Source organism: Megalobrama amblycephala, linkage group LG16, assembly GCF_018812025.1.
Source record: "Megalobrama amblycephala isolate DHTTF-2021 linkage group LG16, ASM1881202v1, whole genome shotgun sequence".
NCBI classification, from domain to species: domain Eukaryota; kingdom Metazoa; phylum Chordata; class Actinopteri; order Cypriniformes; family Xenocyprididae; genus Megalobrama; species Megalobrama amblycephala.
Window position 1 is genome coordinate 29,597,540 of NC_063059.1, and position 25,567 is coordinate 29,623,106.

Consider the following 25,567-nt stretch of genomic DNA (forward strand, 5'->3'; position numbering starts at 1 on the left):
TAATCTGGTGCAACAACATATCCCTGCTACACTGGATGGCTTGTGTTGATAAATGGCATGCAATTCATTTTAAAACGTATTGTATGATGGAGAAAATGCTGTATTACTGCTACTGATAATAAAGCTGCATCTGATTATGCTATGTTAGCTACTTGACATAATAGTGTTTTTCTCTGAGGCATGGTAAAGCATGGTACTCGCAAAAAATCAAGAAAATTAGATTTAATTAAACTGAGTTGCAGCAGATTTCAAGTTCCCAGCATGCTTTGAGAATAAAATGTTGAAATTGAGTGTTGTTTCAAGATTAATACAGGGGAAGATGTGTGTAACAGTTCGTATATACGGGAAGAAGGAGGCGGGAACATTCAACGTAACTTTAATTCAAAATAAACAAAACGAAAGTAATGCCGGCAGACCCTCGCGGACGTCTGCTGGCCACACAAACATAATAAAACATAAAATAAAGTCCAGGCCTGGTCCTCTCTCGTCCTTCACTGTCGTCACTCCTCCGTGAGAGACTCAAGGCCGGTGCGCCTCGCAGGTGATGCTCGTTATCACTTGCGTCACCGGCCTTTACCGGCCCACAGCGGACAGCGGCGACTCCTCTGCTCCCTCCTGGACGGCAGCCACCCCACCTCATCCCAGGAGCATGGCAGCGAGCTCTCCGTCCCACCTGTCACTAGGCTCCAGCACCACTGCCTCGGGCAGCCTCTCGCGGTGCCCGACCTCCGCAGCACCGCGATCCCCCTCAGCAGCGAGGGCTCTTCGACAGCATGTCCCTCCTTCCTCCCGGGTTTCGGCACCAATGTAACACAGTCCGTATATACGGGAAGAAGGAGGTGGGAACCGGCGAACATTCAACGTAACTTTAATTAAAAATAAACAAAACGAAAGTAATGCCACACAAACATAATAGAACATAAAATAAAGTCCAGGCCTGGTCCTCTCTCGTCCTTCACTGTCGTCGCTCCTCCTTTTATGCTTCCGGAGCTCCTCCGTGAGAGACTCAAGGCCAGTGCACCTCACAGGTGATGCTCGTTATCACTTGCGTCACCGGCCTCGCGCTTCTCCCTCGTGGCTCTTGTCCGCCCTGCTCGTCACAATGTGTTATTGTTTAATGTTCTGTTATTTTGGTACTTAAATGTGTTTCTGAGTTGTTGAAGTTTTGTAGGGTGAAGAGTATTGCCTGTGGTTAGGTCAGGAATGGGCTGCGAAACTTCAAGGCTATATACTGCATGTTGTTTAACAGTTCATGCAAGTGAATAGTGATAATCTCTTTGATGGTTACATTAGCATATGCTGGTGTGCTGTTGCTGCTAATGCTTAACCGTAAAGATTAGGTGTTCGTTTATTCAATATTTCAATTAAATTGCATTTACCGAATTTGTGTAGTATAAAATAATATTTTTTAGGTTCTACTAAAATGATCTTCGAGATGTTTTCTTAAATGTTTTGAGTATTCTGAATTTATTGGGTTTTACAACCACTACATCAAAATAATTGAAAAATAAGAAACATTACGTATGGTAAACAATACTTTTAAGTACAGTGGACTTAAACATTAAATAAAACTAAATAAAAAAATCAGTTTGGCGAGCAGGGTGTGTGGAGGTATGGATACATTGACAGGCAGGCAGGATTTTTTGGTCCTAAGACTTCCACATATAATATCATTTTTTTAAATTTAGACCACTTCTATTATTGATTGCTATCAGTTCACGAGTTCACACTTACAAATAATCAGATGGTAAAATAGTATGCATAGTAGTATGCGTATTTGGCATGCTGTCCGAGGAGAGGGCTCCGAGCTCGGTATTTTGGCCCGAACCCAGATTATTCCCCCCAAAAATTGCAAACCAATGCAGGACAGCAGCCGGAACATTACTGATGACCCCCAAAATTGCCTTGCTTAGGCTGAATGTGCTGCTAGGAGGGTTAGTAAAGGACCGGTAAAGTTATCGTCATATGGATGAAGACATTAGACAGCGCTGAGCTCCTGCGGGAGCAGAGGCGACATCACTGCTGCGGCAGTGGAGAGAATAGCCAGAATAACTGAGCTCCTGCGGGAGCCGAGGCGACATCACTGCTGCGGCAGTGGAGAGAATAGCCAGAATAACTGAGCTCCTGCGGGAGCCGAGGCGACATCACTGCTGCGGCAGTGGAGAGAATAGCCAGAATAACTGAGCTCCTGCGGGAGCCGAGGCGACATCACTGCTGCGGCAGTGGAGAGAATAGCCTGAATAACTGAGCTCCTGCGGGAGCCGGGGCGACATCATTGCTGCAGCAGTGGAGGAATTAGCCAGAACTGAGCTCCTGCGGGAGCCAAGGCAACATCACTGCTGCGGCAGTGGAGAAATTAGCCAGAACTGAGCTCCTGCGGGAGCCGAGGCAACATCACTGCTGCGGCAGTTGAGGAATTAGCCAGAACTGAGCTCCTGCAGGAGCCGAGGCGACATCACTGCTGCGGCAGTGGAGAGAATAGCCAGAGGAACTGAGCTCCTGCAGGAGCCGAGGTGACATCACTGCTGCGGCAGTGGAGAAAATAGCCAGAGGAACTGAGCTCCTGCGGGAGCCGAGGCACGTCACTGCTGCGGCAATGATAGAAAATTTCTGTTGTATTGGAATGATGGTATTAGTTGAGTTGGATATGGTGGCTTGCAGGTATGTGTGAGAGAACGAGCTGGAGCTGAAACTAGCTGATAGGTGTTCGTTGGGCTTCTTTAATATGGAAGCAATTAGATTGGATGTAGTTCTTAAAAGCTTCTGATGACCAGCGACCAAATGTTTGAATCTGATGCTGGGAGAGGCCGTTTTGGGTGGCTGTAGTTGCTGCTCCTATGCAGAATGGATTGTAGAGTTCTAGGGGACACAGCTTGAAAAATGTAGTTGAGAGAAGTGTCAAGGAGAGTTTTAAGTGGGTGGTTTATGGAAATATCAACTCTGAATAATAAGGTACAGGGGTTGGGAATGGGTCCACATTCCAGGCAATTCTTGCCAACAGCTTGAATTTCTAAGAGGATCTGATGTTGTTGGCAATGGGGTTTGGTTCCAAGGCTGTAGCATTTAGTGGGATGGGCATCAGTGTTGTAGTAGACAGGGTGAACGGCGTTTTGCTTATGGGAAAGTGCAAGGAGGAAGAAAGGCCGGGACCGAGGCCGTTAGCGGAGGCAGCCTCACGCTTGGGTCAGCCCCTGGAGCCAGGGGAGGGATGAGGAGGTTAGAAAAGAGGGAAACTGAGAAAGGGAAATTAAGGCGTCCGGGCCTGCACCGTTAGAAGAGGCAGCCTCTTGCTCGGGTTGGCCACTGGAGCCTGGGAAGGAACAGGGTGGTTAGAAAAAGAGGGAAGCTGGGGAAAATAGGACGTCTAGGCCTGCGGCGATAGCGGAGGCAGCCTCACGCTAAGGTCCGTAGTTGAAACTGTAGACCAAAGACAAAAGAGAGGTAGGGTGAGAGATGGCGGGATAAAATGGCTGAGACGGCTGAGCTTGCTCCGCTAGTAGAGGCATCCTCACGTTAGGAGGGAAGGCATTCACCAAGAGGGGCAGGCATTGTTGGATGGTGTGCGGCGCCGGTGAAAGCCGCGGTGTGTGGCTAAGCGGAGGGAGGAGGAAAGTGGGGAATGTGGGACACGACCTAGGCTTGCTGCTGCTGTGGCCTGACACTTGTTTCTAGCACATGAATTGAAGATACAAGAGTAAGGATGTAAGATGAAAGAGTGGCCTTGTGGAATTACTCATATCATGAAGTTTAAGTAGCTGAGCGAAGATAGTAATTCCTGTTTAGAACAGTTTGGACTGTTTAGGAAGGTGGAAGCGAACATAAATATCCTATTGATTCCTTATGCCTGGAAATTAACTGTATTCAAATTAAAGCCCAGAAATTCAATGGACGTGGCTGGACCCATTGTTTTATCCGGGGCGATTGGAAACCTGAGCTCAGCGAAACAGTGCAGGGCCGAGAGATAGATTATTAAACTTGTACATATTCTTATTTTCTCAGAAGCAGCCTGAAATCCTTTAAACCTGCATATATTCACCTCTGACACAATGGTTTGATACTGTAAACGACAGTACTGTTAGTACTGTCATTGTTTGATGTTGAATGATCATCAAACAGCAAAGTACAATATGATTTAGATGATCCTTGTTCTTTAACTGTTGCTGGTTTGAGTCATAAGTGCCTTCATTTAGTAAAGCTCAAAAGAGACTCATTTGTAAAAGACAGAGCTTTGCATAATAAAAATGTGCACCTTGAATTTATTCAATTGTTTTCAACAATCACTAAAATTTTACCATGAACATGCTGCTTGTATAATATTGTTTATTTATATGTATTATATTTTCCATCCAGACCTGGAAAATACTCAAATTCCATACTTTTCCAAACTGCAATGTAATAGTTTATTCATTGGTTATTTGTCTATGGTTTATTAAGTTACTTACAGATTTCTTCTCGTTATAAAACAGATACAGACGAAAGGGAACGGTAAGATTTATTTAAATGCATCAAAATAACGATTTGAAAAGAATTTGTCCTACCAGTCTCTACCACAAGCGGCATGTTCATTTAGAACGGCAAACTTTTATAGAAACAGTTTAAAACGTGAATTCTCCCAGTCCCGATCAACATTGATACAGATGGCATAACTGTGGAAATTAATTCAGGGACAGAAAACGAGAAGGATTTTAACTGTGCTTTTATGGGGTTGAGCCCATGGGGAGGAAAGTCCGAGTTGGCTGGGACTGAATCTGCGCTGCGGCGCGGCTCTGGCTTGCTGAAGGCCTGCTGCGGCGGCCTGATGCTGGAACAAGGCCCGTTCCTTCGCGGGAAGAGGCGGCATTGCCCGAGACTCGAGCTTGGTGCTCGACTGCCTTGTTGTCCATTTCTTTATGGCAGGAATGATAGAATGGGCAGGAGTAGAAAAATACACTAAAGGAGATCGCGGATGTTTCGACCGCAGTGACGATCAGCCTTGGCGTCTTGGCGTGCGGGGACCCGTTTGTTTGGGCTGACGGCCCCCCGAGATGAATCAGCGGTGGTGTAATTGCTCCTAGTAAGGCCAGAGGATTGTAGCAAAGATTCCTAGAGGACGAAAGATTCTTCATCGGACACAAAGAGATTAATTTCGGACATGGTGGGAACTTAGGGCGGGTCAGATGCTGTCAAACTGTCGAGGAATATGGGTGAGTCGACCGTGTCTTATATATATGCTTTCACTCATGCTGATTGGGTAGATATGTTGATTACTGATGGCTGACAACTGGCCGAAATGACGTGATGATTAGTCAGATTATTTGAACGTTGCACCTCCCGAATTTTGTTAATAAAACATCATGATGTGAAGATAGTTTTTCAACCAGTATAACAGAAAGTGTTTATGAAAAACATACCCCTTATTTTAAAAAATGAAACTTTAATTTATACTAGATTCCCTACATGTAAAGTAAAACATTTCAAAAGTTTTTTTTTTTAATTTGTTGATTAGAGCGTACAGCTAATGAAAGTCCAAAATCCAGTATCTCAAAATATTAGAATATTTACATTTGAGTTTCATCAAATGACCATCCCTACAGTATAAATTTCGGGTATCTCTTCTTCTTTGAAACCACACTAATGGGGAAGACTGCTGACTTGGCAATGGTCCAGGAGACAATCATTGACACCCTCCACAACGAGAGTAAGTCACAGATGGTCATTACTGAATGTGGTGGCTGTTTACAGAGTGATGTATCAAAGCATATTAAATGCAAAGTTGACTGGAAGGAAGAAATTGGATAGGCAAAGGTGCACAAGCAACAGGGATGACCGCAAGCTTGAGAATACTGTCAAGTAAAGCCGATTCAAACACTTGGGAGAGCTTCACAATGAGTCAAATGAAGCCGGAGTCAGCGCATCAAGAGTCACCACACTCAGACATCTTCAGGAAAAGGACTACCAAGCCACTTCTGAAACAGAAAAAACATCAGAAGCATCTTATCTGGGCTAAGGAGAAAAAGAACTGGACATTGAACAGTGGTCGAAAGTCCTCTTTTCAGATAAAAGTAAATTTTGCATTTCATGTTGAAATCATGGTCCCAGAGTCTGAAGGAAGACTGGAGAGGCACAGAATCCAAGCTGCTTGAAGTCTAGGGGGAAGTTTCTGAAGTTAGTAATGATTTGGGGGGCCGTGACATCTTCTGGTGTTGGTCCATTGTGTTTTATCAAGTGCAAAGTCAATGCAGTCATCTTCCAGGAGATTTTGGAGCACTTTATGCTTCCATCTGCTGACAAGCTTTATGGAGATGCTGATTTCCTTTTCCAGCAGGACTTTAGCACCTGCCCACAGTGCAAAAACCACTTCCAAGTGGTTTGCTGACCATGATATTACTGTGTTTTATTGGCCAGCCAACATGCCTGACCCCTGAGTCTATGGGATATTTTCAAGAGAAAGATGAGAAACAGTCGATCTAACAATATACAGATGATCTGAAGGCTCAGTAGTGCCTCAGCAGTGCCACAGGCTGATCACTTCCATGCCACACTTCACTGATGCTGTAATTTGTGCTAGGAGCAAGTCATTTGCTGTAATATGTGCTGCAGACCAAGTACTGAGTGTACAAATGAACATATTTTAAAGAACTTGAACTTTTCTGTTTTGAACATCCATTTTTTGATTGATCTTAGGAAATATTCTAATATTTTGAGATACTGGATTTTGGACTTTCATGAGCTGTACGTTCTAATCATCAAAATTTAAAATAAAAACTTTTGAAATGTTTTACTTTACATGTAGGGAATCTAGAATATATGAAAGTTTCATTTTTAAAAATAATTTACAATAAAAAAATGAACTTTTTCACGATATTCTAATTATATGACCAGCACCTGTATTCTTTGACTAAAATTCTTGTCATATTCATCCCAGATGATGAAATCAGCACTGTTGCACTGATGACATATGAGTGTCTATAAACAAAATAAGGTCCAGCCCATCTAAAGCTCTATAAAAAACAGCACAAAGAAATGAGAGATCAGAGGTTCTGAGCTTATCACAACTTCCACTTTCTGACTTTCATTTTTTTTTTCCTGGCTTATTTTTGCTATCATTATGAACTTAACAGTAAACAATTTGAGCAGTACATCTAGTTTGAGACCATTAAATGAGAAGCCTTTGCTTGTGCAAGTAGTGGTGGGGATTCTCCTCTATGTGAACGGACTGATGATTTTCACCTTTCTGAAGAAAGAAACCTTCAGGGACACGCGCTACATTCTGTTTGCTCAGACTCTTTTTGTAGACTCTGCTCTTATGCTGTTGGCTTATTTAACACTTATGGGGATGTTTTACCAGTACCCCATGCACATGATTCCGTGCTGTATTATCTGCACAATTATGAATTTGCTCTCTCTTTGTTCACCCATAACTCTTGTAGCAATGTGTTTGGAGCGCTATGTGGCGATATGTTTGCCTTTAAGACATGCCAGCATCTCCACCCCCAAAAACACTTTCATTGGGCTTCTCATCATATGGAGTGTCAGTTTTGTTCTCCCACTGTTTATTCTTATAGTTTATTTTGCTTATCTTCCTCCAGGTGTCATGTTCTCATATGTTGCATGCAGTGTGGAGATAATGTTACAGGTCAAATGGCTGGCGGACACGAGGGCTGCGACACTACAGCTCTTATTCATCATGATGTTGTGTTTTATTGTCTCCACCTACATCAAGATTATGATCACGGCCAGGTCAGCCTCCTCTGAGAACAAGAAGTCATCGAATAAGGGTCTAAAAACTGTTCTTCTACATGGCATTCAGCTGCTTCTGTGTATGGTGCAGCTTATAACCCCTTATATAGAAATGCCTTTATGGAAATTAGATGTCATGCTATTTGTGAATGTAAGGTACTCAAATTTCATTTTGTTTGTGATCTTGCCTCGTTGTCTGAGTCCCTTAGTTTATGGATTACGAGACAAAAAGTTTTATAATGCTCTAAGATATTATGCCTTTTGTGGCATTTGTAATCAGCAAAAAATACGAGATGGTAAAACCTTGAAAGATGTACTAAGCATTTCCATACACAATTAAACCTCACACAATATTGTTTCATTAAAATAAACACCACTAATGTGTAGCATTCATTTTAATCATATAAAATAACTTGTTTATAAATGTACTTTGGCTTGCAATGGGTATGCTGATGACAAAATATACTTGATGTTTATTATTTATATATTTATTTAAAAACATTTAATTAATTAATATAATTATAATGTTAATGTTTAAATATTTAACTTTGTAATATTTAATAATTTAACTCTAAATAAACCTGTCAAATATAGCAATATATATATATTTATACAACAGTTCTGTCTGGTTCTCGAATCTGATTGGCTGATAGCCATGCGATATTTCAGTGATAACAGCACTCCTACTGCCTTTTCACCTTTTGTATCACTCCGCTTGAAGTGACCGTCATGGCGGCCGATCAAATCAACCGTAATTTTTACAAATACTACTTCTTGTACCACAAACTGTAGTTTTAATAGTTTTTTAGGCGAGAATGTAGTTGTTTAGACCTGAAATATGTGACTCATATTTAATAACAGCGCCTATTTTACAATTTGTTTTGATGTTTTCGGAGATGCAATCTCGAGTTCGTCAGTGGCCGTTCAGTGCTTCTGTAACCGCCGAGAACAGCTTCATCTCGGCCAGTGCCTCGAGGATTTGCCGCTGGCTCTTATAGTGGTTAAACACGCGACATAATTCAATTTGAGTACATAAAACGGGCATCTTTGGTCTTATTAATCTATTATTTGTTCCAGAGCAAGTCGAATTGTGCTATATTAAATTTGATAATAATAAACGTTACGTTACATCCTTATATAGCATATTGGCTACAACTAGCCCAGACAGCAACATAGTCTGGCCCAAATCCGGCCCTCATCTGGAACATGTGGTTTATACACGGACCAGATGTGGGCCGGATCTGTGCCATCACTATGTTGTTGTCAGGGAGACGGGACATATCAGACTCTTCTCCGCTCTTTAAATACGTAAAACATTAAACTTTATAAACATATGGTTTTTTGAGTAAAGAAAACGCTTTACAATTTTTTTTTTCTAACATCAGATCTTTATTTACCTTTGCATTGCACAGAGATGTCCAAACTGCGTGCGCACTTCATTCAGGAGGTGAGGCAGATTAATGAGGTTTGATTGACAGTTTGAGGATCCAATGGAGTTAGGAGGTTTTGTCACAAGCTCTTTAAAATCCTTTTCATTCGTTAAATATTTGTAAAACCCACATACAAGCGTAAATGGTGACCTATTTTTTTTTTTTTAAATAGTGCTTTATGTTTGACTGAACTGTACAATTGTGCTTATTTGTTGTTCAATAAATATTATTTTATATAAATATGTCCATTAAGTAATATGGATTGAGTGAACATTACATTAATACGCCATTAGATGGCGGCAACACTTTACAGGAGAATGAGTCAGTGAAGCACAAGAGACTTTTAAATTGAAAGGAACTTTTGCAAAAGGAAGTTGTTTTAGCGCTGTGGTGTAATGGATGCTATGGAAAATTCCCAAAGCTGTAAAAAGACAAAGATCGCTTTCCTCAGCGGACATTCAAACAGACTTGTATAAAGGATATAATATTATGGACATCGACTTGAAGAATGAATGTAATGCAGTATATCAGACACAGGAAATTGCCTACTCTCTCTCTCTCTCTCTCTCTAATACTGTACAAAATTCAATGTGTTTCAATGAAGCGACTCAACGTTCCTTTGTTACTAGCTCTAAAGTGACGTTTTAGAATTAGTAACGGAGGCTTGGTCCAACTGACAACCTGAGATTTGAATCCGTGGCGGAAGGAAGTAGTGCTGCACAAAAGAGGGTTTTAAAGACACTCCGTTGTTGTTCTTATTTATTTACACACTCGTGCCGTCGAACTGTTGTATAAACGCAATATCACACTCGAGGTCCTTGGAAAATTGACATCTTCCCTCTTTATTCGAATTGTATTATTAAAAATGTGTTAATTTTGTAAGCATATTGCGGAATTATGCTTGGAGTCAATTGTTTTATTTGTCATAATGGAATGAAGCATGCCAAATTATGCACACATAATTTTTTGTGTGTGTATAATTTTGGACAATTAAATTATTTTATTTATTAAATCTGTACCAATGAATATCTTCCAGTTCCATCTGTTCAGAATGAAAAAACCATTTTAACATTTTAACAGACCTGGAATTATTATGAAAAATATAATATAAGATCTAGACTGTGTTTTTGGTGTTCTACCACAAGGCTTTAAAATAATAATATATTCAGGTAACTTATAAACTGCCTTTCCTAATTCCTGTTCCTATTGAATATGATGTTGGATATGCACGTCTAATGTGTGCATTACTATTAATAATATAACTAAAAGAGGGGGGAAAATGGCTCTAAAGTGACCCCATAGTAGATTACACAACACAACAGCTCACCAGCATCAGTAGGTTAGTGTCATATCTGCTCCTGCAGTATCTCTTACTCACCACCAGAGGTCACTGCCCACTGTCTATCTAAATATTCTAAACGTTTCTGAGCTCTTCTACGCCATCAGTGTTGCCAGATTGGGTGGTTTTGAATTAACATAGGCGCCCTCTGCAGGTGCTAATGTTGATGTCGTCCGCGCACTTTTAGCCAGTCACGTCGTATGAGCAGACTGACGTCATGATATAATAGTCTTTCAGAGCCTGCCAAAAGGGGTGGGGTAATTGGCTATACAAGCGAGTGTCTCACCTAGGCAGACTGATTCATTCTCCTTCAGCGACGACAATCACTTCTCTCCGCTGTATCTTGAGACTTGAAGCCGCCTTCGCCTGCAAGCAGCTGGACTTCACCACTTCCTGCAAGCTGGTCAGCTCACCGCTCTGCAGTAACCAGACCAGCTCACTTCTCCTCTGCTTGCCGCTTCAGCTCACCACTCTCAAGTAGCTCTGATCAGTGTGCCGCTTCTCAGCAGCTGGATCAGCTTGCAGCACTCTAGCAGCCCGATCAGTGCTTCGCTCACGAGCCGCCTACAGTTTTGAGCACGCCTATAGATGGCGCTTCCCCTGCTTTACAGGCGATCATGGTTTGGCATATATAAAACACCTGCTCTTCTTCAGTTGATCATCCTAGAGCACCTACTTCAGCTCATCCCCTGCTGTCTTCCATCAGGTGAGCATATAGACCTTATTTTTAATAAAAGCATATTCTCACTGGCGTTTGTTTCAAAATGCAGAGACTCTGATTGCGTCATTTGCCAACACCGCCCCACAAGCCTTGTTCACTGAGGACAAGCACTTTCAATACTGACAGCGCTCAGCTGAATATGACATGACGTTCTTCCCTGAATCAGGCAAGACTCATGGTATTCACCCTAAAAGAGCACATTCTCCAGCGTTTGTTGCAAAATGCTGAATCTCTGAGCGTGTTGCTTGCTGGTCCCACCCCCGCAATCCATGTTCATTGAGGATGAACGCTCTCACTACAAGGATGCGAGAGTGAGCTCAATGCTGACAGCACTCAGCTGAATATGACATGACGCTCTCCCCTGACTCAGGTGAGACTCATGGAATATATTAACTCTGAAAGACCATATTTTTCCAGCGTTTGTTGTAAAATGCCCAATCTCTGAGCATGTTGTTTGCCAGCCACACCCCTGCGTGTGTTCTCACTACGAGAGCATGAGAACGAGCTCAATGCTGGCAGCGCTCAGTTGAACATGACATGACTCTCTCTGCCTTGACTCAGGTGAGACTCATGGAATATATATTAACTCTGATAAAGCAGATTTCTCTGGTTTTTGTTATTATATGCTGAATCACTGAGTGCTTAGCTTGCTGGCCCCGCCCCCGCAAGCCGCGTTCATTGACCCAAACAGCCTCGTATGTGTTTCCAGTCGCCCCGTTCAGTTCCGGGTGCTGGGAAAATTGTGTTTATTGCATGCAAAATTGTGTATATAGCACTCAAGTGTATAACCGCTGTGGTAGCGGACAAAATAAAGAACAAACATACTCAAAAAAGAGCAAATTTCCTCTTCCAAACACTGCAAGCCCCGGGTCCCTTCACAGCAACCCACCTCCCGAGCCAATTCAACCACTTGCCACAAGGGCTGAGGCCTGGCAGGCCATCCCCGGCGTGTCAAAGTGGATTGTGGGGATTATAAAACAAGGTTACCTACTCCAATTTGCTCGAGAACCCCCACGTTTCCGCAGTGAGGTCCCCACCTTAGTAGGGAACATGAACGCTCATGTTCTACATTCCTTGGTGGCTGTGCTGCTGGCAAAACGGGTCATATAAATTGTCCCGCCAGCTAAGAGCGAGTCAGGCTTTTACCTCTGGATCTGAAAGACACTTACTTTCACATTCACATTTCCTTCTTGAGATTCGCCTTCGAGGGAGTGCCATATCAATATACGGTCCTGCTGTTCGGGCTGTCTCTAATCCCATGCACTTTCACAAAGTGCAGAAATGAGGCTCTCTCCCCTCTGAGACAGATAGGAATCCGCATTCTGAATTACCTCGACGACTGGCTTGTTTTAGCCCAGTCAGAGGCCGAGCTAATATCTCACAGGTCCCTCCTCCTCAGCCACTTAGAGTGCTTGGGACTCAGGGTTAATTATGCAAAAAGTATCAAGCTTTCGTATTAAGGTGGATCAAGCCTGCATCGCAGCTCTTGCACCTTGGAAGGAACCTTCGTGATTCGAACAGAGTATACATACCCATGGGGATGATGCACAAAAGGAAGGTCATGCACATCAACTGCCTGGAAATGCTGGCAGTATGGCAGGCCTGACAGTCCTTCCTACCACATCTAGAAGGATACCACATCTAGAAGGATGCCACATCTTAATCCGATTGGACAACATGACAGTAGTATCCTACGTGAATCGTCAAGGCGACCTTTCCTTCCAGCACCTCTTCATGATGGCAAAGAGTCCGCTGGAATGGACACATTGCCACCCAGACAGTTCGGAGAATATGGGAGATTTTCGGAGAGGCAGAGGTTGACCTCTACGTCTTAGAAGACAACTCTTACTGCCCAATCTATTTTTCGAAGGAAAGGGATGTGAGCTGAGGGCCCTACATGTGTGGCCTCTCGTTGGGAGCCTGCGGATCTCCCTGAGAGTGTCCTGAACACAATTTCACAGGCTAGAGCTCCATCCACGAGACGTCTCTATGCCCTTAAGTGGTCAGTTTTCACTGCTTGGTACACAACCCGTGGTGAAGACCCAATCACATGCGACATATCTCTGATATTGTCTTTCCTCCAGGACTTATTGGATAGAGGCCGTACGCCCTTTACCCTTAAGGTCTATGTTGCAGCTATAGCAGCCTCTCATGCTCCTATAGCCAGGCAGACAGTGTGCAAAAACAACTTAGTTGTTCATTTCTCGAAGGGCTCTAGAACGATGAACGCTTCTCGCCCCTCTGCTGTCCCCATGTGGGACTTGTCCACGGTTCTGAGAGGGCTGAAAGGCCCCCCATTTGAACCACTTCTGGCTGCTGATCTGCATCCCCTGTCGTTAAAGACCACTCTGCTCGCTCTGGCATCAGTCAAATGGGTAGGAGATCTACAGGCGCTCTCTGTGAGCCCTTCTTGCCTCGAATTCAGGCCCAACGACTCCAAAGTCGTCCTGAAACTGAGACATGGTTATGTCCCTAAAATCCCCTCCATCACATTCAGGGCACAGGTTGTCACTCTCTCCATGCTTCCTCCGTCACAGGATGAGCAAGAGTTGAATTTGCTCTGCCCAGTCAGAGCCCTAAGAACCTACATTGGCCGTTCCGCCTCGTTTAGGCAGTCAGAACAGCTCTTTGTATGCTTCGGAGGCCACACCAAAGGTCATCCGGTCATGAAGCAGAGGTTATCCAGATGAATAGTTGCTGCAATAGCGCTTGCCTACTACTCGTTAGGACTCCAGTGTCCTATTGGAGTTAGAGCACACTCCACTAGAGGCATGGCCTCTTCTTGGACCTGGTCCAGTGGTGTGTCTATCACAGAAATTTGTGTGGCGGCCAACTAGGCCTCGCTGTCCACTTTTGTCAGGTTCTACAACCTAAACGTTCCTGCGTTACAGGCTCAGATGCTTTCTGCGTGACATTTGCTTTTGCCAACATTTTGCCAATGAGCAAGTACTGAGTCTCAGTACTGGCAGGAAATGTAGACATTAATGAACAGCGCTCTTTTCCATTCTCATTACCCACAACTGAGGTTCTAACCTCCAGTCGCTCCCTGGGTGCTGCAGCAAAAAAGGCTGCCCTCTTCTCCGTGTGTGTGTGTTCAGTACTCACTGCTGTGTGTGCGCACTTGGATGGGTGAAGTGCAGAGCACAAATTCCAAATATGGGACACCATATTTAGCTAAACATCATGTCACTTTCACTTAATTATGATAAATATGACATGAAAAATGGCGGCTGCTGTTTGTGGTGCTCAGTGTCTGTCTACAACTCTGCTTAGCCTCATTGAACACACTGATGACATGTGATATCTGTGGGAGCAGATGTATACATACGTATGTATCGACTTCCATAGATAATAATTTTTTTAATATTTAGACTACTTTTATTGATTGCTATCAGGATGTGAATAGAGTTTTCAATAACCAAAAGCGTTTACGAAAAACCATTGGCTATCCTACCTTTTTCTAAAGGCCTAATAATACACACTCTCACACACATTATCATATTCATCCCAGATGATGAAATCAGCACTGTTGCACTGATGACATATGAGCGTCTGTAAACAAAATAAGGTCCAGCCCATCTAAAGCTCTATAAAAACTTCACAAAGAAAGGAGAGATCGGAGGTTCTGAGTTTATCACAACCTCCACCTTCTGACTTACTTTTTTTTTTTTTTTTTTTTTCCTGTCTTATTTTTGCTATCATTATGAACTTAACAGTTAACAATTTGAGCGATACATCTAGTTTAAAAGCATTAAGTGAGAAGCCTTTGATTGTGCAGGTAGTGGTGGGGATTCTCATGTATGTGAACGGACTGATGATTTTCACCTTTCTGAAGAAGGAAACCTTCAGGGACACACGCTACATTCTGTTTGCTCAGACTCTTTTTGTAGACTCTGCTCTTATGCTGTTGGCTTATATAACACTTATGTGGATATTTTTCCAGTACCCCCTGCAAATTATTCCTTGCTGTATTATCTGCACAATTATGAGTTGGCTCTCTCTTTGTTCACCCATAACTCTTGTAGCAATGTGTTTGGAGCGCTATGTGGCGATATGTTTGCCTTTAAGACATGCCAGCATCTCCACCCCCAAAAACACTTTCATTGGGCTTCTCATCATATGGAGTGTCAGTTTTGTTCTCCCACTGTTTATTCTTATAGTCTATTTTGCTTATCTTCCTCCAGGTGACATGTTCTCATATGTTATATGTAGTGGGGAGATCATGTTACAGGTCAAATGGCTGGCGGACATGAGGGCGGCGACACTACAGCTCTTATTCATTATGATGTTGTGTTTTATTGTCTCCACCTACATCAAGATTATGATCGCTGCCAGGTCAGCCTCCTCTGAGAACAAGAAGTCAACAAATAAGGGTCTAAAAACTGTTCTTCTCCATGGCATTCAGCTGCTTCTGTGTATGGCGCAGCTTATAACCCCTTATATAGAAATGTATTTTTGGAAATTAGATGTCATGCTATTTTTGCATGTAAGGTACTCAAATTTCATTTTGTTTGTGATCTTGCCTCGTTGTCTGAGTCCCTTAGTTTATGGATTACGAGACAAAAAGTTTTATAATGCTCTTAGATATTATGCCTTTTGTGGCATTTGTAATCAGCAAAAAATACGAGATGGTAAAACCTTGAAAGATGTACTAAGCATTCCCATACACAATTAAACCTCACACAATATTGTTTCATTAAAATAAACAGCACCAATGTTTAGCATTCATTTTAATCATATAAAATAACTTGTTTATAAATGTACTTTGGCTTGCAGCGGGTATGCTGATGACAAAATATACTTGATGTTTATTATTTATATATTTATTTAAAAACATTTAATTAATTAATATAATTATAATGTTAATGTTTAAATATTTAACTTTGTAATATTTAATAATTTAACTCTAAATAAACCTGTCAAATATAGCAATATATATATATATTGATGAACAAGCCTTGGAAAATTGACATCTTCCCTATTTATTCAAATTGTATTATTAAAAATGTGTTAATTTTGTAAGCATATTGCATAGTTATGATTGGAGTCAATTGTTTTATTTGTCATAATGGAATGAAGCATGACAAATTATGCACACATAATTTTTTGTGTGTGTATAATTTTGGACAACTAAGTTATTTTATTTATTAAATCTGTACCAATGAATATCTTCCAATTCCATCTGTTCAGAATGAAAAACCATTTTAACATTTTAACAGACCTGGAATTATTATGAAAAAGATAATATAAGATCTAGACTGTGTTTTTGGTGTTCTACCACAAGGCTTTAAAATAATAATATATTCAGGTAACTTATAAACTGCCTTTCCTAATTCCTGTTCCTATTGAATATGATGTTGTATATGCACGTTTAATGTGTGCATTACTATTAATAATATAACTAAAAGAGGGGGGAAAATGGCTCTAAAGTGACCCCAAAGTAGATTACACAACACAACAGCTCACCAGCATCAGTAGGTTAGTGTCATATCTGCTCCTGCAGTATCTCTTACTCACCACAAGATGTCACTGCCCACCGTCTATCTAAATATTCTAAACGTTTCTGAGCTCTTCTACGCCATTAGTGTTGCCCGATTGGGTGGTTTTGAATTAACATACACTCACACTGAAAAAATATTTCAGGCTAAACTTAAGTTTTATGTAATTGAATTACATACAAATTTTCCATCCATTTGGATTACATATTTTTTACATAAATAAACTAATAAACTTAATGTGATTCATATTTTTAAGTCATATGTAAATGAAATAGGTAAGATTTATCTAATAGTATGCAGAAAAATGCCCGGGCTATATAACACTGCTTAGTGTTCATGTGTTTGCGCACTACTGAGTTATAGTACCATTGAAGCAGTGTCAGAGTTAATGAGATAATTAAGTGATTAATTGAGTGATGATTGACAATTATTGAAGACACCTGATGATAACAAGCAGAATCACTGAAGGGGAAAATCACAATTTTTAAGTTACCATCGTGGAGATGAGTGTTTTCTTTAGCTGGGCTCTTGACCCTTGACTATTTCATATTAGATTTTGTTTGGGCTGTTATAACAGCTAATCAAGCAAAATAAATAAGGTGATCAGGTGGTGTTGGTCATGTTTTCACCTAATTGTTATTTGTCTTTATTAACTGAACTAAATTAGAGACCAATATCTGAGTTACATTTACATTTTTGATTGCAGCAGCACTGTGATTCAATATAATCCAAAGGGTTTCTCAAAAGTTTTTCTGAATAAAAAAACTAAAATCTTTTGTTTAGTCACACACAGACATCAAGTATCAGCCTGTGAATCTCAATGACGGTGACAAGCAACATATTCTGATAAACAGATCAACTCTGAACTTTATAAAACAAGCTACTAAAAAGTTAAATAAAACAGAAAAAAAAAAAAAATAGTGACAATAAAGGAAATTACTAAAACAATTCAGCTCATAACTTATTCATGCAGCAATGCATTATGGGAGCCATGGATGAATTTTGATTGGTAGCTCCCAGAATGCACTGCATCATGCTCTTTGATGGCCACCACTGTTGAGATTCACGGGCTGATTCTTGATGTCTGTGTCTTTAAGCCTCTGGAGTCTGAGGCTGATTTGGGGCCTGGAGAAGTTTTGACATGCTCTGATGTTTGTGCTTTTTTCAGTTGTTCATAAACATATTAATGACAAAGGTGTCATTACATTGTATTCAGCACAAACTAAGCTACCATAATATGTGAAGAACATGTATGTACATGTTTGTGTTTTTGAAGGAATAACGTTTATGCATGGTTATTGAAAAAAACAAAAAACTTAAGTCACTGAAATAAGGCCAAAAAATTATATTAAATCTGTGTTCACAAGACTTCTGGGTATTGGAGGTTGTAGACTAGAGTTTTTGCTTCAAAATTATGTAAAAATTATGCTGACTACTCTTTCATATAAAACAATAGAGAGATTTAAATTTTCTAAAACATCTTTGGTCAAGAAACACAGTATGCGTGGAGGCGTGAATCATCATGAATAATGGGTGATTCTCACCTGAGAAGACAAAAGAATCGCATAAAGAGCTCTAATGACCTGCATAAATAATGAGCTCTTTCAGACAGGTAGGCTGTGAAAAACCCCTCTGTTGATCATGTCTCAAGCTCATCATAATGTAAATCAAACATACAGAAAAAACAGCAATACTGTGAAATATTATTACAATTTAAAATAATGGTATTCTGTTATATACTTTAAAATATAATGTATTTCTGTGATGCAAAGTGTCTGAACAATTATGTTACCTCTATGGCATTTCATATAGGCTTTTAGCTTAAAAGCATGCACATTTGGAGAAATATTGATGGATTCTCATATGTTTGTCAATTTTCTATACAGAGGAGTAATATTTATTCAGGATTTATTGTCATCACTATGAACGCTGGATACTGTGTTTTCAATTCATACTTGCAGCTGGAGGGCGCTCTGTACACCTTTAGTCCACAAATGCCTGCAAAAGAAGAATAGGCAATCCAGGAACTAACCGAACTAACAGAGGCCAGAGATCGCTATAACATCCAGATAAACACTTTTCAAGACAATAAATACACGATTGAGACAATGTATGCATGTATTGCCTCAGTATTTGCCTCTGAATAGCGCTGGCTCCGTGGGTGTGGCCGCATTAGCAGATAATGAGCTGAATCACAGACTTCTGACATGGCTCTCTTTTCATACAGATTACTTAACTCTGACACTGCTTCGATGGTACTTTAACTCAGTAGTGCGCAAACACATGAACACTAAGCAGTGTTATATAGCCCGGGCATACTATTAGGTAAATCTTACCTATTTAATTTACATATGACTTACAAATATGACTCACATTAAGTTTATTAGTTTGTTTATGTAAAAACTATGTAATCCAAATGGATGGAAAACTTGTATGTAAATCAATTACATGAAACTTAAAAATATTTTTTTTGAGTATACGCGCCCTCTGCAGGTGCTAATGTTGATGTCGTCCGCGCACTTTTAGCCAGTCACGTTGGATGAGCAGACTGACGTGATGATATAATAGTCTTTCAGGGCCCGCCAAAAGGAGTGGGGTAACTGGCTATACAAGCGATTGTCTCACCTAGGCAGACTGATTCATTCTCCTTCAGCGACGACAATCACTTCTCTCCTCTGTATCTCGAGACGTGAAGCCGCCTTCGCCTGCAAGCAGCTGGACTTCACCGCTTCCTGCAAGCTGGTCAGGTACAGAACCTACATTGGCCGCTCCGCCTCGTTTAGGCAGTTGGAACAGCTCTTTGTATGCTTCAGAGGCCACACCAAAGGTCATCCGGTCACGAAGCAGAGGTTATCCAGATGAATAGTTGATGCAATAGCGCTTACCTACTCCTCCTTATAGGACTCCAGTGTCCTATTGGAGTTAGAGCACACTCCACTAGAGGCATGGCCTCTTCTTGGACCTGGTCCAGTGGTGTGTCTATCACAGAAATTTGTGTGGCGGCCAACTAGGCCTCGCTGTCCACTTTTGTCAGGTTCTACAACCTAGACATTCCTGCGTTACAGGCTCAGGTGCTTTCTGCATGACATTTGCTTTTGCCAACGTTTTGCCAATGAGCAAATTCTCAGGAGCCCTGTGCTGGCAGCCCACTGGGACCCTTATGCTAGCACTAAGTGGGCCCGTAAAGGGCCAGTGCAGGCTTGTTTGCAGGGTGGAGTGTCGGACTTGTAACCAGAAGTTCATGGGTTTGAGTCTCAGTACTGGCAGGAAATGTAGACATTAATGAACAGCGCTCTTTTCCATTCTCATTACCCACAACTGAGGTTCTAACCTCCAGTCGCTCCCTGGGTGCTGCAGCAAAAAAGGCTGCCCTCTTCTCTGTGTGTGTGTGTTCAGTACTCACTGCTGTGTGTGCGCACTTGGATGGGTGAAGTACAGAGCACAAATTCCAAATATGGGACACCATATTTAGCTAAACATCATGTCACTTTCACTTAATTATGATAAATATGACATGAAAAATGGCGGCTGCTGTTTGTTTGTGGTGCTCAGTGTCTGTCTACAACTCTGCTTAACTTCACTGAACGTACTGATGACGTGTGATATCTGTGGGAGCAGATGTATACATACGTATGTATCGACTTCCATAGATAATACATTTTTTAATATTTAGACTACTTTTATTGATTGCTATCGGGATGTGACTGGAGTTTTCAACCAGTATAACCAAAAGCGTTTACGAAAAACCATTGCCTATCCTACCTTTTTCTAAAGGCCTAATAATACACACTCTGACACACATTATCATATTCATCCCAGATGATGAAATCAGCACTGTTGCACTGATGACATATGAGTGTCTGTAAACAAAATAAGGTCCAGCCCATCTAAAGCTCTATAAAAACAGCACAAAGAAAGGAGAGATCGGAGGTTCTGAGCTTATCACAACCTCCACCTTCTGACTTTCATTTTTTCCATGGCTTATTTATGCTATCATTATGAACTTAACAGTTAACAATTTGAGCAGTACATCTAGTTTGAAAGCATTAAGTGAGAAGCCTTTGATTGTGCAGGTAGTGGTGGGGATTCTCATGTATGTGAACGGACTGATGATTTTCACCTTTCTGAAGAAAGAAACCTTCAGGGACACGCGCTACATTCTGTTTGCTCAGACTCTTTTTGTAGACTCTGCTCTTATGCTGTTGTCTGATTTAACACTTTTGGGGATATTTTACAAGTACCCCATGCAAATGATTCCTTGCTGTATGATCTGCTCACTTATGAATTCGCTTGCTGTTTGTTCACCCATAACTCTTGTAGCAATGTGTTTGGAGCGCTATGTGGCGATATGTTTGCCTTTAAGACATGCCAGCATCTCCACCCCCAAAAACACTTTCATTGGGCTTCTCATCATATGGAATGTCAGTTTTGCTCTCCCACTGTTTATTCTTATAGTCTATTTTGCTTATCTTCCTCCAGGTGTCATGTTCTCATATGTTGTATGTAGTGGGGAGATCATGTTACAGGTCAAATGGCTGGCGGACACGAGGGCGGCAATGCTACAGCTCTTATTCATCATGATGTTGTGTTTTATTGTCTCCACCTACATCAAGATTATGATTGCGGCCAGGTCAGCCTCCTCTGAGAACAAGAAGTCATCAAATAAGGGTCTAAAAACTGTTCTTCTCCATGGCATTCAGCTGCTTCTGTGTATGGCGCAGCTTATAATCCCTTATATAGAAATGCCTTTTTGGAAATTAGATGTCATGCTGTTTATGAATGTAAGGTACTCAAATTTCATTTTGTTTGTGATCTTGCCTCGTTGTCTGAGTCCCTTAGTTTATGGATTACGAGACAAAAAGTTTTATAATGCTCTTAGATATTATGCCTTTTGTGGCATTTGTAATCAGCAAAAAATACGAGATGGTAAAACCTTGAAAGATGTACTAAGCATTTCCATACACAATTAAACTTCACACAGTATAGTGCATTGTTTTATTAAAATAAACAGCACCAATGTTTAGCATTCATTTAAAAAATACACTTGATATTTATTAAATATAATTCTTTTCAAACATAATAAATATAATTATATAGGCTAATGTAATGTTTAAATATTTAACTTTGTAATATTTATAAATCTAACTCTACATAAACCTGTCAAATATAGCATTATATTTATAGCGGCCAAAACTGATGTACAAGCCTTGGAAGATTGACATCTTCACCCTTTATTCAAATTTTATTATTAAAAATGTGTTAATTTTGTAAGCATATTGCGTAGTTGTGCTTGGGGTCAATTGTTTTATTTGTGATAATGCAATGAAACATGCCAAATTCTGCAAACATAATTTGTGTGTGTACCATTTTTTAAGTTATTTTATTTATTAACTCTGTACCAAAGAATATTTTGTATCCAGTATCTGTTCAGAATGAAAAAAACAACAACATTTTAACAGACCTGCTATTATTATGAAAAAGATATAGGCCTACAATATAAGATATAAGTCTAGGTTGTGTTTTTGGTGTTCTATCACAAGCCTTTCCTAATTCCAGTTCCTATTAAATGTGTTGTTGAATATGCACATTAATGTGTTACTGTCAATAATATATCTGAAAGAGGAAAATAAAAGAAACCAAAATGGCTCTAAAGTGACCCTATAGTTGGATGTGGAACCAGTGACCAAGTAGTAGATTAGAACAGTGGTCTGACTCACCAGCATCAGTAGGTTAGTCTTATCTGATCCTGCAGTATCTCTTACTCACCACAAGAGGTCACTGTCCACCGTATATCTAACTATTCTAAACGTTTCCGACCAGTGTTGCCAACTTAGCGACTTTGTCGCTATATTTAGCGACTTTTCAGACCCCTTTAGCGACTATTTTTCAAAAAAGCGCCTAGCGACAAATCTAGCGACTTTTTGGACAAACCTCAGTAACTTTTCAAATGTCACCAGCACTGTCCTGTGAGCGCGAGGTCTTGCTTTCCCGCTGCCGTCACACCTCTCTCGGCGTTTACTCTGTTCAGTGAGTGGCTGAGAGGAGCAGCAGCACATTCAGTGCACGGCATCTGACAGACGTGAATGAGTGAGCTACACACGAGCACTTGCCACGGAAGGGACTAAAGACTATTTCTGATTCTCCTTTGTTTTATATTTAAATAATTTAGTTTGAAGGTTTTGATTTCCATTTTTCTTGTGTGCTTATCACTTATATTACTCACTATCACAGAGCTTTAGTTCATCCGAACTCTGTGAATTCATGTAATTTGAAAATATATAAAAATGTAATTCATTATACTCGTTCTGTTGGACAAAAAAATTAAAAATGTATATAGGCTATATATAAATTATATATATATAGGAAATGACAACAGCTTTATTTGACATTCGGCTATATTATATTGTATTAAAATATAGTATGTGAGCACGGATTAGGAGAGAAAACACTTTAGGCAGGCAGAACGCAACCGACGTGATGACGTCACAAATATGCTAATTTACGCATGACGCCATCTAGCGATATTTAGCGACTTTTTGGGCAGGCTTTAGCTACTTTCCTTTGAAAATAGTTGGTAACAGTTTTTCCGAGCTCTTCTACTCCAGTGGTTCCCAACCATGAAGGTAGGCTACCCCAAAACTGCTCATTTGGTCTCATCACACCATAAAACATTCTTCTAAATATCTACAGGCCTATCCCAATTCCTTTTAGAATATTCAATTCAGCCTTTTATGTTCTCTTGACATTCGTCGAGGTGTCCGGGTGTGATGTCAATGCAAGTTTAGTGTTCTTCTTATAGTCTGCACTGAAATGTTTTTATCTCCTTTCACCAGGTCATCTAACAAGTCTTAGGCAGTAAACTGAAGGATATCGTTGATTAAACAGCTTATTCCCCTTGATGAAATAGCTTTTTCTTCCAGTTCCATGTCCTGGAAGGTTTACTGTGGTATCACATTTTAAACACACCGTGTCTATATTAACTTTTAGTTGCTTGATAAAACTTCAAAAAAGACACATCCTCTCACTTTCAAATTCTTATTATTTCTTAATGTGTAAATATTTGTATGAACATAAAAAGATTCCACACCTGAGACAAAAACTGTACAAGTTTCACAGACATTTGATGAACAGCAATGGAATAATGAGTCCCTGAACAAAGGGATATCATAAGTAACAGTCGGTATCTGGTGAAAGAGGCATGCTTAATTAAACCAAAACACAGGTGGCGCTAATAAACTAATAATTGGCAGCAACCCAATGAATTCTACAACACCTGGGGCCACCTAGTGGCAGGGAGAGTCATTACACTGCAGACGTTTTCAATGCCAACTAGTGGCTGGGGGAGTAATTACAAATCAGCACCAACTAGTGGCTGGGGGAGTAATTACAAATCAGCACCAACTAGTGGCTGGGGGAGTAATTACAACCTGGAGACTAAACTTTTTCCTGGAGTTTTTCAGAGTCAGTAGAGAGATCTCTTTCCTAGTTTATTATAACTGTGACCATAAAGGGTTAGTTCACCCAAAAATGAAAATAATGTAATTTATTACTCACCCTCATGTCGTTCCACACCCGTAAGAACTTCGTTCATCTTTGGAACACAAATTAAGATATTTTTGATGAAATCCGATGGCTCAGTGAGGCCTCTATTGAGAGCAAAAGCCATTGAAACTCTCAAGATCCATAAAAATACTAAAAACATATTTGAAACAGTTCATGAGAGTTCAGTTGTTCTATCTTAATATTATAAAGTGACAAGAATATGGCAGTGAAAATGAACCCATAGAAATACACTGATATAATGTCTAGTCGGTGCTACGTCATGCTTTTCTTGCGATCTTGCTGCCTCTTTTGTCGTGGATAACATACAAATATACCTGCTTGTGATGTCAACCTATATCCCACATCTGAAGCTATCACTAAATTTAAAATCATGTTAAAATATGTTAGTGTTATAGAGAATATGAATATACATCATGCCTTGTTGCATGCTGGGACAGTGGCATCTTATTGTGAGGATCACTCGCTGCTACTGGTACTGTCTGAAATTGATACTGATGCCTTCTTAGCTTTTGTTTGCTTTAATTGAAATCCCAAGGGAGAAAGAATGATATGGAGAAGGGAAAAGACAGAGAGAACACATTTACCCCCAGAGAAACTAAATTCAAACTTTATTACAGACCCCAAAGCACTACCTCTACTTACATAGCCAGGCATCTGTCACAGACACACCAGGCTCCACCCTCACTCAGTCCCAGCGCACTCAATCACCCGAATACTAATCACCGCCACCTGCACCTCATCATCACCGCAATCACCAGCACCATAAGAAGCCAACACTCACACACACTCACTGTCCGGTCTCGTTGTATCATACGTACCTGTATGCTTACCTTAAGGACTCCAGACAAACTACTTACCTGTCTCCAACGTCTCCTGTTTCCCTCGTGTGCTTCTCCTCCTGTGTGTGAGTGTTCCAAGTCTCCAGCGCCATCCTGGTTCTTCTATCCTACGACCACATAAAGGACAGTATCACCATTCTGCATTGTTACATCCATCTCTACATCACGTATTACTCACCTGCACTTCTTTGGTGCACTAACTCTGCTGGTATCAATAAACCGTACTGTTTGTTTTACATCTGCCTCCGTCCCTTCTGTACTGTAACAGCATCATGAACTATCTCAATTTTGCATACACTTTGCTTGAGTTTAAATGTTACAAACTGAATTGAGCTGAATAATGTCACTGATATCTTCTGTAGAGTTGCTTCACAGCTGAATTTGTCTGCTATTTGATGAATTTTTTTTATTATTGATAATTATTTTCCTTTTTATTACTCTGAAGCTGCTTTGAAACT

General features: G+C 40.6%; 3 protein-coding genes across 3 annotated transcripts; all 3 read left to right on the top strand.

Annotated features, from left to right (window-relative positions):
* Nucleotides 1–6,801: 6,801 nt before the first annotated feature.
* LOC125249284 (odorant receptor 131-2-like) lies at nucleotides 6,802–8,421 on the top strand. The gene has a single exon (XM_048161549.1). It carries the CDS (start codon nucleotides 7,088–7,090, stop codon nucleotides 8,057–8,059), a length of 972 nt encoding a protein of 323 aa, XP_048017506.1. The 5' UTR covers nucleotides 6,802–7,087; the 3' UTR covers nucleotides 8,060–8,421.
* A 6,387-nt stretch (nucleotides 8,422–14,808) lies between these two features.
* LOC125248991 (odorant receptor 131-2-like) lies at nucleotides 14,809–17,197 on the top strand. The gene has a single exon (XM_048161163.1). The coding sequence runs from the start codon at nucleotides 14,913–14,915 to the stop codon at nucleotides 15,882–15,884; it is 972 nt and encodes a 323-aa protein (XP_048017120.1). The 5' UTR covers nucleotides 14,809–14,912; the 3' UTR covers nucleotides 15,885–17,197.
* Nucleotides 17,198–20,646: 3,449 nt separating this feature from the next.
* On the top strand, nucleotides 20,647–22,915 carry LOC125249156 (odorant receptor 131-2-like). The gene has a single exon (XM_048161374.1). The coding sequence runs from the start codon at nucleotides 20,706–20,708 to the stop codon at nucleotides 21,675–21,677; it is 972 nt and encodes a 323-aa protein (XP_048017331.1). The 5' UTR covers nucleotides 20,647–20,705; the 3' UTR covers nucleotides 21,678–22,915.
* The last annotated feature ends 2,652 nt before the right edge of the window (nucleotides 22,916–25,567 follow it).